This window comes from Mustela putorius, unplaced genomic scaffold (assembly GCF_011764305.1).
Source record: "Mustela putorius furo isolate JIRA1106 unplaced genomic scaffold, ASM1176430v1.1 tig00003863_pilon_pilon_pilon, whole genome shotgun sequence".
In the NCBI taxonomy this organism is placed as follows: domain Eukaryota; kingdom Metazoa; phylum Chordata; class Mammalia; order Carnivora; family Mustelidae; genus Mustela; species Mustela putorius.
In genome coordinates, this window is record NW_025422015.1 from 2,016,106 (window position 1) to 2,030,076 (window position 13,971).

The window sequence follows — 13,971 nt, forward strand, 5'->3', positions numbered from 1 at the left end:
ATCAGAAGAAAATGGTATTTTTTAAAGGGGGAAATAAAATATTACCTTATTTAATAAAGAAACCCTATTTTTTACTTTGGAAGTGAATCTATATATTTCACAAACTTGTAATAATATATATAACTTCTGGTCTTAATACTAGAAAAGCTTGAGTCTTTTATGTTTCTTCAAAGACATATGATATAATAAAGTAGCTTCAAAAAGCTTTCTGATTTAGTTTAGGAATTTTAGTGTTTTTTTCAAAGTTGACCATTTATTATTACAGACCATCTCCCTTCCAAAGTACAGGAGTTAAATGTGCAAAAAATGTTAAAATATGGCTTTGATTCTGCTATTTTGAAAAAATATAAAATAATGTAAACTTGCACTTTAAAATAGAAAGCACTTACTACCTAAATTCTTCTTGGAAGAAGGGGATATAGATTATAAATAAAATAAATGATAGATAAAATTAAACTCTAATATACAACAATTGAAAATTGGAGGGAAAAAAGCTGGACTTCTTTGTGTGTTTTTACACCAGGTAGTCCCTGACCGTGCACTTGAACAAGCAAAATTTAAAAATTTAGGAGACTACATACGCATTCCTCCAACACCTTCAATGTCAACCCCTAGAGACAATTCAAAAAAGATAATTTTAAAACAAAAAAGGATTTCCCTACCTTTGATGCCAACCGTGGTTTCAGGCCTAAAAATGAATAGACCGTGTTGCTTTCCTTTGCTTCAAAAAAACTGTCATAATCCTAGAAAAAAGAGGAAGAGAAAAGAAAAACAAAAAAACAAACAATTATCAGTATTTGGTGCTTCTAAAAAATTCTTTATGGAAACGAAAAAATGCGCCATTGCTTCATGCAGGCCAGGGAAGGCCTATATAAATCTACTGGATTGGCTCTGCTGGAGCATAAAAATTTCTCTGAGTATGACGATGGGTGTACCATGTTTTTAATACAAGGCCTGTGACAGGATTAAAATGTAAAACACTGACAAGACAAGTGAAATCAGAACATGTTCCCTCTCCCTCTTGTGCCAAACTAACATTTATTTGTGTGAAATCACTCTGATAAAAGATTCTACTTCGGATGCTTCCATACGAAAGGCTGACTCCCAATTCCATTTTTATATTTTGTTATCTAGGGCTTTAAAAGAAAAAAATCACTGGGTAAACAGAAAGCCATAAAGGTCTCCATGTGTCAGTGCAAGTGCTTCTATTCTGCTTTTGAAGTTTTCCACATTCTTTCAGACTGTGTCTTCAGAGAGAATATAAAGATCAAATAAAACCTAGAGGAAACTATATCCTCTGTAACATTTATCTTTGCCTCAAACACAGAATCATTTTTTTCTTCCTACTTTCACAAGAGAAACTAAGAAGGAATTCTGGTCAAGGTGTTCATCAATTGTTTCTTTTCAAACTTTGCATAGATGTTAACTATATGGTTTCTAAGTTCAGGTAAAGCAGTCTCAAAATTCGGTAGTTCCTTGGATAACTTTTTCCAAAGGATCAATGTAAGGAGACAGTGATCAGAATCACTGGAGCCATTTGCTCTGTGCAAGGGACTTTAAAATCAGTACTTCATTCATTCCCCACCACAGACCACCAGGTTGGAGACTGGCTCCGAGTCAAGAAAGTCTGCCCAAGGTTGACAGGCAGTCCGTGAAAGAGCTGAGATTTGGGGCCAATTCTCACTGACATTAAAATCAGTGCTTTTTGGACTCTGATGCTTTCTGGCCAGAAGGAAACCAGGTATGGGGCACCCTGTATTTCAGTCACTGAGTCCTAATGAATTCGCTGCTGAGCCGAGCCAATGGCATCACAAGTATTTCTGAAACCCGTCTAGGAATCTGGATGACAGTCCATCACTTGAAGAATGGAGATTTGCTTCCTGCAAAGGATGCCTCAATGATGAAAAAAATCTTTGAATTATTTCACTCTGTATAGAGACTCCCTTGTTCAAATGCTTTAGCAAGTCGGGTGTCATGGGGTTTTGAAGGCAGCTTGATTTGAATTCACGATCCTCTAAGCCTCAGGCCTTCCACTTGCTCTTCTTCCATAGATGTTCAGGTGGTAGCTCGCCCTGCGAGTTAGGAACAGGCATAATACAGTGCACCGCCGAAGAGAGCCTTCCTTGACCTGACAAGAAGGAGCAATATATCTAAAAAGCGAGGCTCAGCAAAAAACCCTACGTCAAAAGTGGCATTTTAAGGGGCGCCTGGGTGGCTCAGTGGGTTAAGCTTCTGCCTTTGGCTCAGGTCGTGATCCCAGGGTCCTGGGATCGAGCCCGATGTGCCCTCTCCTCGGTGTGGAGCCTGCTTTCCCCTCTCTCTCTTACTGCCTCTCTGCCTACTTGCGATCTCTCTGTCAAATGCATAAATAAATAAATAAGTGGCATTTTAAGCTGAAAGATGGAGGAGGAGAAGAGCTGACCAAGTGAAGGGCTGGGACAGGGAACAGCCCTGGTGAAGAGTGAAGCTGGCAAGTCTGACAGGGAGGAACATATGCCAGACTGTGCAACACCAAGAAAAAGATTTTGAATTTTATCTTAAGTACAAAAGGAAATCATGTATGGGTTCTGGGCAAAGAGCAGAATGATTTACTTTCCTTTAAGAAAGCAGCTAAGTTAGGGACCCCTGGGTGGCTCAGTCCATTGAGCACCCAACTCTTGATGTCAGCTCAGGTCATGATCTCAGGGTCCTGGGATCAGCCCCACACTGCTCCGTACCCAGTGGGGAGTCTGCTGGACATTCTCTCTCTTGCCCTCTGTGCCTCTCCCCACTCACGTGGATACTCTAAATAAATGGAGATGAAATCTTTAAGTCCACTGTGTGGAGAATGGCTCAGAGACAGGCCTACAAGAAGGAAAGCAGGGAGAAAAGTCAAGGGAGTAGTGTTGTAATCAGGTAAGAAGGTGGCAGCCTGAACCCAACCCACGATAATGGAGAGAGAGAAAAGTGGACAGACTGGAGAGATTTTGGAGGAAGAACTGACCATACTCACCTGTAGAACTGTGGGGGAGGAGGTTAGAGAGAATTAAGACTTAAAGCAGCTCTGACCTTTGTGATTTGACAGAAAAGACCAGAGAAAAAGCAGATGTGAGAGTAAGGCTGAAGTGGTTTCAAAATGTTCAGTTTGAGCAACTGTAAGGGACATCCAAGTGAAGAAGGTATCAGCGAGGCAGCTGGAGGTTTCTAGTGACTATCTAGGATTTACAGATTTCGTAGTTTATAAAATTTAATAATTTTTTATAAGAAAAAGGATGTCACAAATAATACAGGTCTAACAGAACTTAGGCAAAATCCCATGAACTGAAAATACTGACAAATATTCTTTGTAACAAAGGTATTTCCAAATAGTTGAATACCATTTTACTGATCTGGGTTCAGATCCTGTTCAATGCATACTTTCTCTGGCTTTAACATCACTATGGCTAGGGGGCTTCTTACCTGAATATTGAATTGGATCCTCCCAATAGCTTAGATATTGTCACTTTAGGTAATTAACTCCTTTCAAAGCGACAAATATAAGATCTGGTAATTAACTTTTTAAAAGCAGAATAATTTAAGGGCAGTAATTTTTAAAAGCCTGCGTTACAACAGTACCAGATACACACCAGGTTACCAATATTTGTCAAGTGGATGAATGAGTTATGTTTGCTAATTAATGACTGATGGGTCATGCTTTAGGAAATCTTATGCTAGTAACATGCTAGTAACATAATTGGAGTGACTCCTATCCTACTATGGGTTCTTAAAAATTATGTAAAAAATTTATTTTCTGATATTTAAAAGTCTGATGAATCTCAAAGTGTAAAAGGTTTTCAGCTTTTTTTTTTTTTGTCATATTTAGGCAGATAGGAGGTTGATAATTTAAAATCTAGGATTTCTTACTAGTTAATACCTCCTTTTAGAGATAATAAATTAAACAGTATGACTGAAATAATTTAAGAATAAAGTAGTATTAGAAAATTTTAAATCACCTCCTATTAAGACGTAAGTTTTTATGGCCTTAGGCATTCCCCAATAAAAGAGAAAGTGCTGCTTTCTTATCAAATTCATCTCATTTATCAGGCTTCTATTTTTAAAAATGTATTAAGGTTTTTACTGCAAAAGTTAAAAGCACTGTATTTTAAAAACTCACTATAAAGCCTCAAAGTAGACTTGCTGAATTCAATATAGTCAAAGACACTTTCTGGAATGTCTATAAATACACATCTACAAGTTATCTATTTCAGCAAAACCAACCTTCTGGAACTGTACAATATAATGATCAGTTAACATTACCTTTGGAGAAGGGTACAAATATATGAAGCATATTCAAGATAAAATTGCCCAGTTTCAGAAGCTAGTACATTTTCATTACACATAAGACAAAAGAATAAAACTCACTTTGTTTCTAGTGCAAGAAAAGAGAAATTTCTGGACTATACAGGTATCAACATAACTGAGCACTATTACTAATGGAACATCTATCTAAATGCTGCAATTTTAAGAAAAATAAAGAAGGCTAAACAGCTGTTAAGAAGGGCGGGGGAAGCTTCTGTCACCTAAACTTCTGTTCGCATTCAAGTGAAAACCAATGTCAGAAGGTTTATAAGCTCATGATAAAATCTACAACAGGTAGAGTGCACAATAGCCTCCTGCTTCCACAGAGCTCACTTAAGTACATTACCTGTACACCATGATTAGACTGTTAAGGACTAGACAAGAATTTGAGACAAAGACCTTAAAGTTCTTTGCCCTTTTAGTGTTCCCTAGGAGAACAGTGAGGAAAACCCACAGCAGCCACACTGCTAGGCTGTATCACTTCCCACACTAACTCAGTGACAGTTAAGTGACAGACCCATATTATTTCCAAATGCCAAGGGCACATCCAAACAGGAGGCTGTGCGGAATAAAAACTACATGACTTGTAAGGAAATGGTGGCAGCAGTCGGTTCTAACTGAACCAAAGCAAATTTGGTTTACCCAAAAGAAAAATAAATAAATAAATGCTAAGACAACCAACGTTATTGCTGCTGCAGCTGAAAATGGGCAGAGGCTCCTTCTTAATATTTTTCAAGCCTGAGGGTATAGCCTCTGAGCAGAATATCTTATTTAGTGGTTAAGGACTATGAATGCTATGTTGTATTTTATAAAATCTTGATATAGAAAGAAAAAATAGTTGACAGTTCCAATCCTGGTAGGGTATGTAAGATGTATTTGTCTGAAACAGCTTCATTCAGCAATTTCTATGCCAAACACCAAAAATATGGGTAAGCCCAAAGCTGAGAATTTTAAATTCCTAATTCATGTTTAACATTTCTGACCATGCTGGTACAAGATGGCAGAATGAGCAAACAGAGCGACCCAAGCACCAATGGAAACTGAATGGAAAAAAAAAAAAATTGTGTGTTAAACATAGGAAAAGGAACCAGCAATAACATTTTAAGAAATACCCAGAGGAGTTAAGTGAAGAGGCAAAAATTAATTAAGAGAATCTCTTGGATATTGACATTCATGTCATTCTCCTTTAAGCCACAGGGATTTCGTAAAATAGAATAACATACCCTCCTCTATGACTGTGGACACAACAGCTCTAGAGAGATTAGCACTTATAGGTTCATACCAAAATAAATATTAAATATGTTTACATATTATATTTTAGAATAGTTATTACAGTCAGAGAGGAGAATGTGACGTATAAGCTTTAGCAATGCTGTGCGCGTGTGTGGGGGAGAATCAACGTGGGGGAGACATGAGAGAAGCTATTAAGAATGCAGATTTCTCTTCATCTTTCAAAGAAAAACGTGCCCTCTAAAGTTTTATATCAAGGAATACAGGCACAGAATGGTGATAACCAAGAAAACTGCAAAGCCGAACCTCACAGGAGAGGCGATCTCTTGGGAGTTCGGAGTGGGGGGCACCTAAGAAGCAGGGCAGAGGAAAACGGACTTTTCACTTCTGACCCTCCTTTATTGTCTTCACGTTGATAGTATTAACACGGCCTTAGTGTCTTTAACAGTTTTGTTTTCTTTTCATTAACTCTAACTGCATGAGGCTCAAAAAGAGAAACATTTTAACCAAAAGAAAACCTCCAATGTGATCCTATTTAAGATACACCGTTAAACATGCAGCTGGGGCAGCCAGAACCTGTCTGAATGAAGGTTTTCAATATTCACGGCATAAGCCATCGTCTTCATGAAAGACACGTCCCAGGGATTCATCACTGCAGAATACTGCAGCAAACATCTCACTGTGCTGAAAGTGGGAGATTAAACATTTATACATAGAAGAATACAAACTACGGTTATATAAGAGAGATAAAACCGCAAAGAATATCTAATTAAATTGTTATGCTTCTAGGCATACAGCTGATCAGCAAGAGATAGAGAGGAATTCCTATCACCCCTTCCCCACCGCCTGACTTTTTCCTTTCCTAGTATCTGTGAGGATGTCAAATAAGATTATTTACAGTAAAACATCTGAAGATTGTTCTTGATTCGATAAGTTATCTTTAATTTGAATTTAATTCAAATTAAGTTTCTTAAGAAAATTCTACCTGTAGGAGAGGCGAGTTTCCAACAGAGGTGATTTTCTAAATAGATTTCATTGTAAAATTTAGAAGATGCCTCAGTGAGCTTCCTCTTAAGACTTGACTGTTATTAATAAAATGGGAATGCGAATGCTCAGAACTTCGACAAGGTGGGACCCAACAGAATAGGTTAGCTACCTGCTCAGATGAAAACATCTGTGTAGCTATTCACCCATTCACACAACCAGTGTTTGGTTAAGTATGTTCTGGGTTCCTAGCATCATGCAGATACTAAGGTAAATATGCCACAGAGCCTGCTGAAGGGAACACAAGGAACCTCACGGACTGGCTGAAGGGAACTACATGAAAAAAAATTCTGAGATAAAGATCCTAATGGGAATGAGGCACAGGTTTGCTGGGCCTAGGGGAGGGGCAGTGAAAAGCAGAGCCCTAGTGAGACAAAGCTCAGTAACAAGGCCCGTTTGAATTGAGTTCTGAGAGAAAGAAAGAGGGTGGAATTCCTTAGGAGATAAAAATTACAGGATTTGGTAATGAAGGGGGATTGAGGGGAGGAAAATGAGTCTGGGATAACTTCCAGGGCTTTACCTTACACACCATGGAGATGATGTAGTCATTAAGCCTACGTAAATAACATCCATATTTTAGAGACAGAGCACAATCTCCTGTGAATAACGGAAATTTTACTTCAGCTTTCCTTTTTTTACTTTTCCTTATTGACTCCAACAATCAGAGTTACAGTAACACAAAATTACTGTCAGTAATTCAGCCTGGGTCAAAATTCTATCACTATGTTCTACTCCATTCTGCCAGACGATGGACTTCATTTTCAGAGGAGACTCGGAAACAGCTAATCTTGTGTTTTTCAAATGTGGCCTCTAAAGAACCCGCGGAGGCAGAAGAAACAACAGACCTTCTAGATGTCCCCTCCTCGGAGCTAAGCATGGTTTGACATTTTTAAATGACTAGAAAATAAGATGAAGAAAACCAAATGAAAAAGAAGATGTAGCAGAGAATTGGTGGCCTGAAAAGACTAATTTATCAGTTGGCCCAACCCTTGATCTAGAACATTGCAGGATATATTTTGAGGCAGCCCCTATAAAAGTGAAATTTCTTTTGAAGCCTTGTTCAATCTTAAAAATCCATGGAAATCAGGCATCCTGCCCCATAATGTATCTGTGTTTCTTTTGCCATTAAAAAATATGTTTTGCAATGTACTCAAAATCTTCAAGCAAAATGCTGTTTTGGGCAGACAGGCAGTCTTTATCCTATGACTTTGGGCACCCCTGAGCCCTCAGAGACTGAACTTGTTTTAACTTTTACTAGTTTTCATTTTGCCAAGTGATTTCTTCTTCACCTCGAACCCAGATTCTAGGGCCACTCAACAATAACCCTTCATTTCTTAATAAATCCCAAAATATTTTTGTTATTTGACAGAAGACTCTTGAAGAAAGAAGGAGAAATGACTCTAAGGAAAAGAAAAACAGTAGAATAGCTTGAATGAGAATGTACTTTACAAAATAACATTCAATTTAATGCATTCTTCAAAAGAGCTTGCCAGTTGCAAACTATTATTTCAAGTGACTGGAAACAAACTAAATAGCCCATAGGGAGGGAATGATTAAGTTAATTATAATAATCCACCCAAGGGAGTAAGATGCAACCTCTAAAAACCAAGCTTATAATGACATGAAAACTACTTCTGTTAGAGAACAAAGCAGGGCACAAAACGGTATATACAGTATGATAAAAAAATGTGACTTTAAAAATTTAAATCAACTGATAAAAAAAGAGAACATGTATAGGCCAAATGTTTGCAGTTGTATTTGAAAGGTAGTATTTATTGTTCCCCCTTTCTTATTCTCGTTTTTCAAATATTCTCTACTTCCATAGTCATTTTAGTGTTGGGAGAAAAAAGTAGCAACAATAATAATGTTGGATAACCAATTCAATACGAAAATCTCTTTAAAATATCTCTTTCCAACAACTTCTTATAAGATTTCAGGCTGAAAATCATTTCTTACATTTATGTGTGGAGATATATATTTACATGTTCAAATTCAATATATTCAAATTAAAATATATGATTTAAAAAAAAAATCATATGCATGAATCAGGGATTTTAAAATTGATCATTAAGGGAGTTGGTTCTGCATGCTTCAAAAAGATGCCCAAACACACTTAAAATGTAGAAACAATAAAACTACATACATTTAGGTGTTCTGTGGTGTGCTTCTGAGCCTCCACCAATGGTTAGAAGACACTAACATATCTCCTCATCTCCCTTGATGGGAAAGAAAGAATAGGAGAGGAGAGGCCACGAGGAACCACTGCGGGTCATTCAGCCTTTCTGCACCTCCTTGAGATTATTCTAACCCATCTCTAGTCTACTTCTAGGCTCCAATTAAATGGACAAAGTTGGAGGACTTGCATTTCCTGATTTCAAAACATATTACAAAGCTACAGTAATCAAAACAGTGTGGTACTGGCATAAAGACAGACACATGGACCACTGTTACTGAACAGAGTCCAAAAAATAAACCCACATTTATATGATCAAATGATCTTCAACAAAGGTGCCCCAAGACCACTCTCAATGGGGATAGGGCAGTTTCTTCAACACACAGTGCTAGGAAAACAAATGCACATGCAAATGAATGAAGTTGAACTCTTATTTTAAACCATATATAAAAATTAACTAAAAAATGAATTGAAGACTAAATATAAAACCCAAAACTATTTGGCAAGTAATGATCTTAGGTATGACTCCAAAAGCACAGTCAATGAAAGCAAAAACAGACAAATGGGGAATACATCAAATTTTAAAACTTTGTTCATCAAAGAATACAATCAACAGTATAAAAGACAACCTAAGAATGGGAGAAGATATTTGCAAATCAGGTATGTGGTAAAGGGTTAATATCCAGAATATACCAAGAACTCTTAAGACTCAACAACAAAAAATCCAATAACCTGATTTAAAAATGGGCAATGGACTTGAATAGACATTGCTTCAAAAATGATATACAATTGTACCATTAAGTGTATGGAATGCTCAATGTCACTAATCATCAGAGAAATGCAAATCAAAATTACAATGAGATACCACCTCACACCTATTAGGATGGCTGCTCTCAAAACAAGATGAAACTGAAAAAAGAAAACAACAAGTATTCATGGGGATGTGGAGAAATTGGAATTCTTGGGTACTGCTGATGGGACTGTAAAATGGCACAACCATTATGGAAAACCGTATGATGGTTCTTCATAAAATTAAAAATAGAATTACCATGTGATGCAACAATCCCACTTCTATGTATGTATCTAAAACAACTCAAAGTGGAATCTCAAAGAGATATTTCCAAACCCATGCTCAAGCAGTACCATTCACAACAGCAAGGAGGTGGAAGCAGCCCAATCTGTCAGTGAATGAATGGATTTAAAAAATGGATATATACACAAAACAGAAGCCTTAAAAAAAATTGAAATCTTGTCACCTGCTTCAATGCTATAGGCTAAATGTCTGTATCCCCCGAAATTCATGCTGAAATCCTGATGCTTAAACACCTTTAGGAGGTGATCAGGCCATGAGGGTAGAGCCTTCAAGGATAGGATTAAAACCCTTATAAAAGAGGTCCTCCGTCCCCTTCCACCATGTAAGGACATTTCCAGAAGTTGGAAATCTACAATCCAGAACAGCATCTTCATCAGAACCCAACTATGCTGTCACCCTGATCTTAGACTTCCAGCTTCCAGAACTGTAAGAAATAAATTTCTTGCAAGATACCCAGTCTGTGGCATTTTGTTACAGCGTCTTGATGGACTAAGATATATAACAACATGGATGATCCTTGAGGACATTACGCTAAGTGAAACTAGTCACAAAAGGACAAACATTGTATGATTGTATGATTTCACTTCTATGAGATATCTAACATAGTCAAATTCATAGGTAGAAAGCAGAACAACTATTATCAAGGTCTGGGGGGAGAGGACAAAGGGGAGTTGTTTAATGGGTACAGAGTTTCAGTTCTGCAAGATGAAAAGCTCCAGGTATCTGTATTACAGCAATGAATATACTTAACACTACTAACCTGTACAATTAAAAGTAAGATAGTAACTTTTACAATGTATGATTTTAATCAAATATTTTTTATATTTATTTAATTTAATTTAAATGTATTTTTAAGAATCCAAATTTTCCCCACCCTCCACCGAATAGGGAAGGAGAAAAGAAATGAAAAGGGAGAAAATACTTTCCTTTAGTGCAGATGTGTGCATTTTCACTTCCAGTACACTCCACACGTGCCAGTTCCACACACAGAGAGGACAAAGGTTAAACTTTCAACATGAGGACCATGGGCTTTCCAAAATCCAAATCAGACACTGTAAAAGCCATCAGAAAAGTCTAGAAATGGTTTACCTTTAGGTCACCCATTTCCAGAGAAGAATCTTGCTCATGGTAGGGATACTCCCAGGAAATAGCAAGAACAACCAGTCTGTGCAATTTGGGTTCTTGACTACAAACAACTAAAATGGACATTAGCAACTTAACAGGACAGGAAGTTGTGGCAGTAGAGCGGGAAGTTGTGAATCCACATTAAAGCTGGAGAACCAATTTATAAGACGAACTTCTATGTCTGGGTGGCCAAGAACACACCCCGGCCACACCAGGGGTTTGCCCCATTAGGACACCTGCCATGGCTATTCCTGACCCCAAGACCCCCGTCCAACTGCTCCTGTGTTGCTGCCCTATCTCCTCAATGTTCAAAATCGGGGGTGAGAGAAGTGACTAAACATGCCAATGAGCTCCCATTCAGTGGCAGAATTCTTCCCTACAGGCAGATTATTCAAATACTAAAGGGCAGAGAGAAGGAAATGGTTTACACCGATTACCAAGTAGCTTAGCAGCTGTTTATGTCTCCCATGGCTAGCTCACCCAGTTTAAAATAAAGTAGTTAGTTTCCGGCCAATTCTGGGGAACAGGAGAATCTTCACGCTCACTGGATTCTGTCCCTTGCAACGCAGCAGGTTTCCACAAGCTACCCAACCAGGTAAGACCACTCCTAAACGGTCACTAGGTAAAGCAAGGCACACAGGAGCAGGCAGGATAAATGAGATCATGGCTAGTTGCCCTCTAATGCTTTTGCTTCTGTCAAAGTTGAATTGACTTGATGGTGATAAGAGCAGACACTGTCTTCCAAACTCTGCCAGCACAAACTATAAAGACAGAGTGTGTACCAGTGCTGCTGTCACCAGTCTCACGGGACTAACACTGCTCCATCAGAGAGGAGGCCATTTATCCAGCACAGTTTAATCAATGGGTAAGCCTCTAGCCAGCTCCCAGTCCATCTGAAAAGAATGTCCATAGACTCTGTAAGCCAAAGATACACAGAAATTTAGAAAGTCATAAAGAAGTGAAAGCAAAGGTAAGGAATTAACTTTCTTTCACATTACATTCTTTTATTCATTCAATACATTCCTGTATTAAAAGGGCTCTGAAAAATAGACTTCTATTTTCATGATGACAGACCAAGATGTCTCTTCCTCCTTTATCTTGAAAAATAAACCAAATAAGAATTAAAAAAAAAAATAAACCAGAAACACCATTTAAAAAAAATAAAACTAGGAGACTGCTATAGCTCTGAACCACCACCTATGCAGGCAGTGAGGAGAGAAATGGTGAGGGGCATGAGAGAGCAGAGGAGATCGAACCTCGCTGTCTGAACAAGCTGTGGGGGCGGCCCCCGAGACGTCAGGAATGGAGGCATTAGCTATTGTGACGGTGTGGTGAGTGGGCAAAGGCAGAAAACAGCAAGACTCAAAATCTACCTACACAGCAGTTAGATTTCCAGGGTACCTCACTCTCTCCAAAGGAACCAGAAGGTATACTATTAATAAATATGGCTTCTGGGAAGCAATAAACTTACAAACAGCAGCATGGAAGGGCAGGGGGGTGAAAACAGCAATGTGAAGGTGAACAGCAATGAGCAAAACCCTCCAGCTCTCGCAGCCTGTAGGTCCAGACCTCCAGTAGCCTGGCTGATATCCCCAAAGCAAGAGACCGAAGAGCCATTCTCCAGAAAAATTAAATCATCATCTGAGAAGAGACTTGCATATTTTATTATCCATATCTACCACAAGAATATAACAGGCTACCCAATCAAACTACAGAGAAGTCTGGTAGGAAACAAGCCCCCCCCCAACATATATATGAGCACATACACAGCTTCTAATTAGCTTTCTAGTGCCTCAACTCTTTTTTTTTTAAAAGATTTTATTTATTTATTTGACAGAGAGAGATCACAAGTAGACGGAGAGGCAGGCAGAGAGAGAGAGAGAGAGAGAAGCAGGCCCCCTGCTGAGCAGAGAGCCTGATGTGGGACTCGATCCCAGGACCCTGAGATCATGACCTGAGCCGAAGGCAGCGGCTTAACACACTGAGCCACCCAGGCGCCCTAGTGCCTCAACTCTTAAACAAAAGACAAGGATCACCAGATATCTGAGGAGAGAAAAGACCAAAATAAGCACGTGAAAAAAAGGGGAATTAGTAGAACAAGAACAATACTACTAAGAAAAGAAAACCTAAAGAAATCATATTTAACATCTACACTGAGCTAAGATCTTATACTCATCTTACAAATGCACATTATTAAAAAGAAAAAATCAAGATGTAAGAAAGGAAAAAAAAAGGATGACATAAAAGTTCAATGAAAAAATTCAGAGATTAAGTTAAAGAAATCTTCCACAAAGTAGAACAAAAAGAGGACAGTACAAAAGAAAAGGATAAGAATATTAGAAAATCAGTGTATGATGTTCACATGTAAATTAATACGTATTCTAGATAAAAAGAACAGGGGGAAAAAGCAGCAAGAAATTTTTCAAAGAAAATAATATAAAAACATATTTAATAATCATGTAATTCTTGGATAATAGGGACCTAACCAACACACAGCATGTGAACTGTGTAACATGGTATATAACATGGTATACATATAACACAGATTACATTATGGTAATTCACCAAAAAATTTCAGGATACACTTATGAGTAAGAGACATTAAAAACCTGGAAAGAAGAAACTGGCAAAAACATACAAAAGATCAAGGAAAAGGGCATTAAACTTCTCCATTGCAGCACTAGGCAGCAGATGGTAATGAAGCAAAACCACCAACACTCTTCCCAACCTAGAATTCTATACCCAGCAGAATTATGACTCAACTACAAAACCAGAACACAGGAATTTGCATACCTGAGAACTAGGAGGAACAGAAAACTGCTAGATTTTTAAGTCTTACAGAACTATTTGACTAAGAGTTTTGCTTTGTTTTGAACTGTACAATTTATATACAGTTTCAGCTATACCTCATTTCAGTTTGCAGACATGAGAGTCCATTTTCTAGGGTTTGTAATCATGAATGGGCTATACCTTCAGTTACCACATACTC

The 13,971-nt window shown here is 38.0% G+C and overlaps 1 protein-coding gene across 2 annotated transcripts in view; it reads right to left on the bottom strand.

The window, feature by feature from the left end:
- Positions 1-13,971, bottom strand: part of SH3BGRL2 (SH3 domain binding glutamate rich protein like 2) — a 74,299-nt gene that overhangs the window by 21,863 nt on the left and 38,465 nt on the right. The window contains exon 3 of one of the 2 annotated variants that reach the window (XM_004752803.2): positions 663-743. The exons of the other annotated variant lie outside the window; for it this stretch is intronic. Coding sequence (XP_004752860.1) covers positions 663-743 — 81 coding nt within the window. The remainder of the gene's footprint in view (positions 1-662; positions 744-13,971) is intronic. 2 annotated transcript variants of the gene reach the window in all.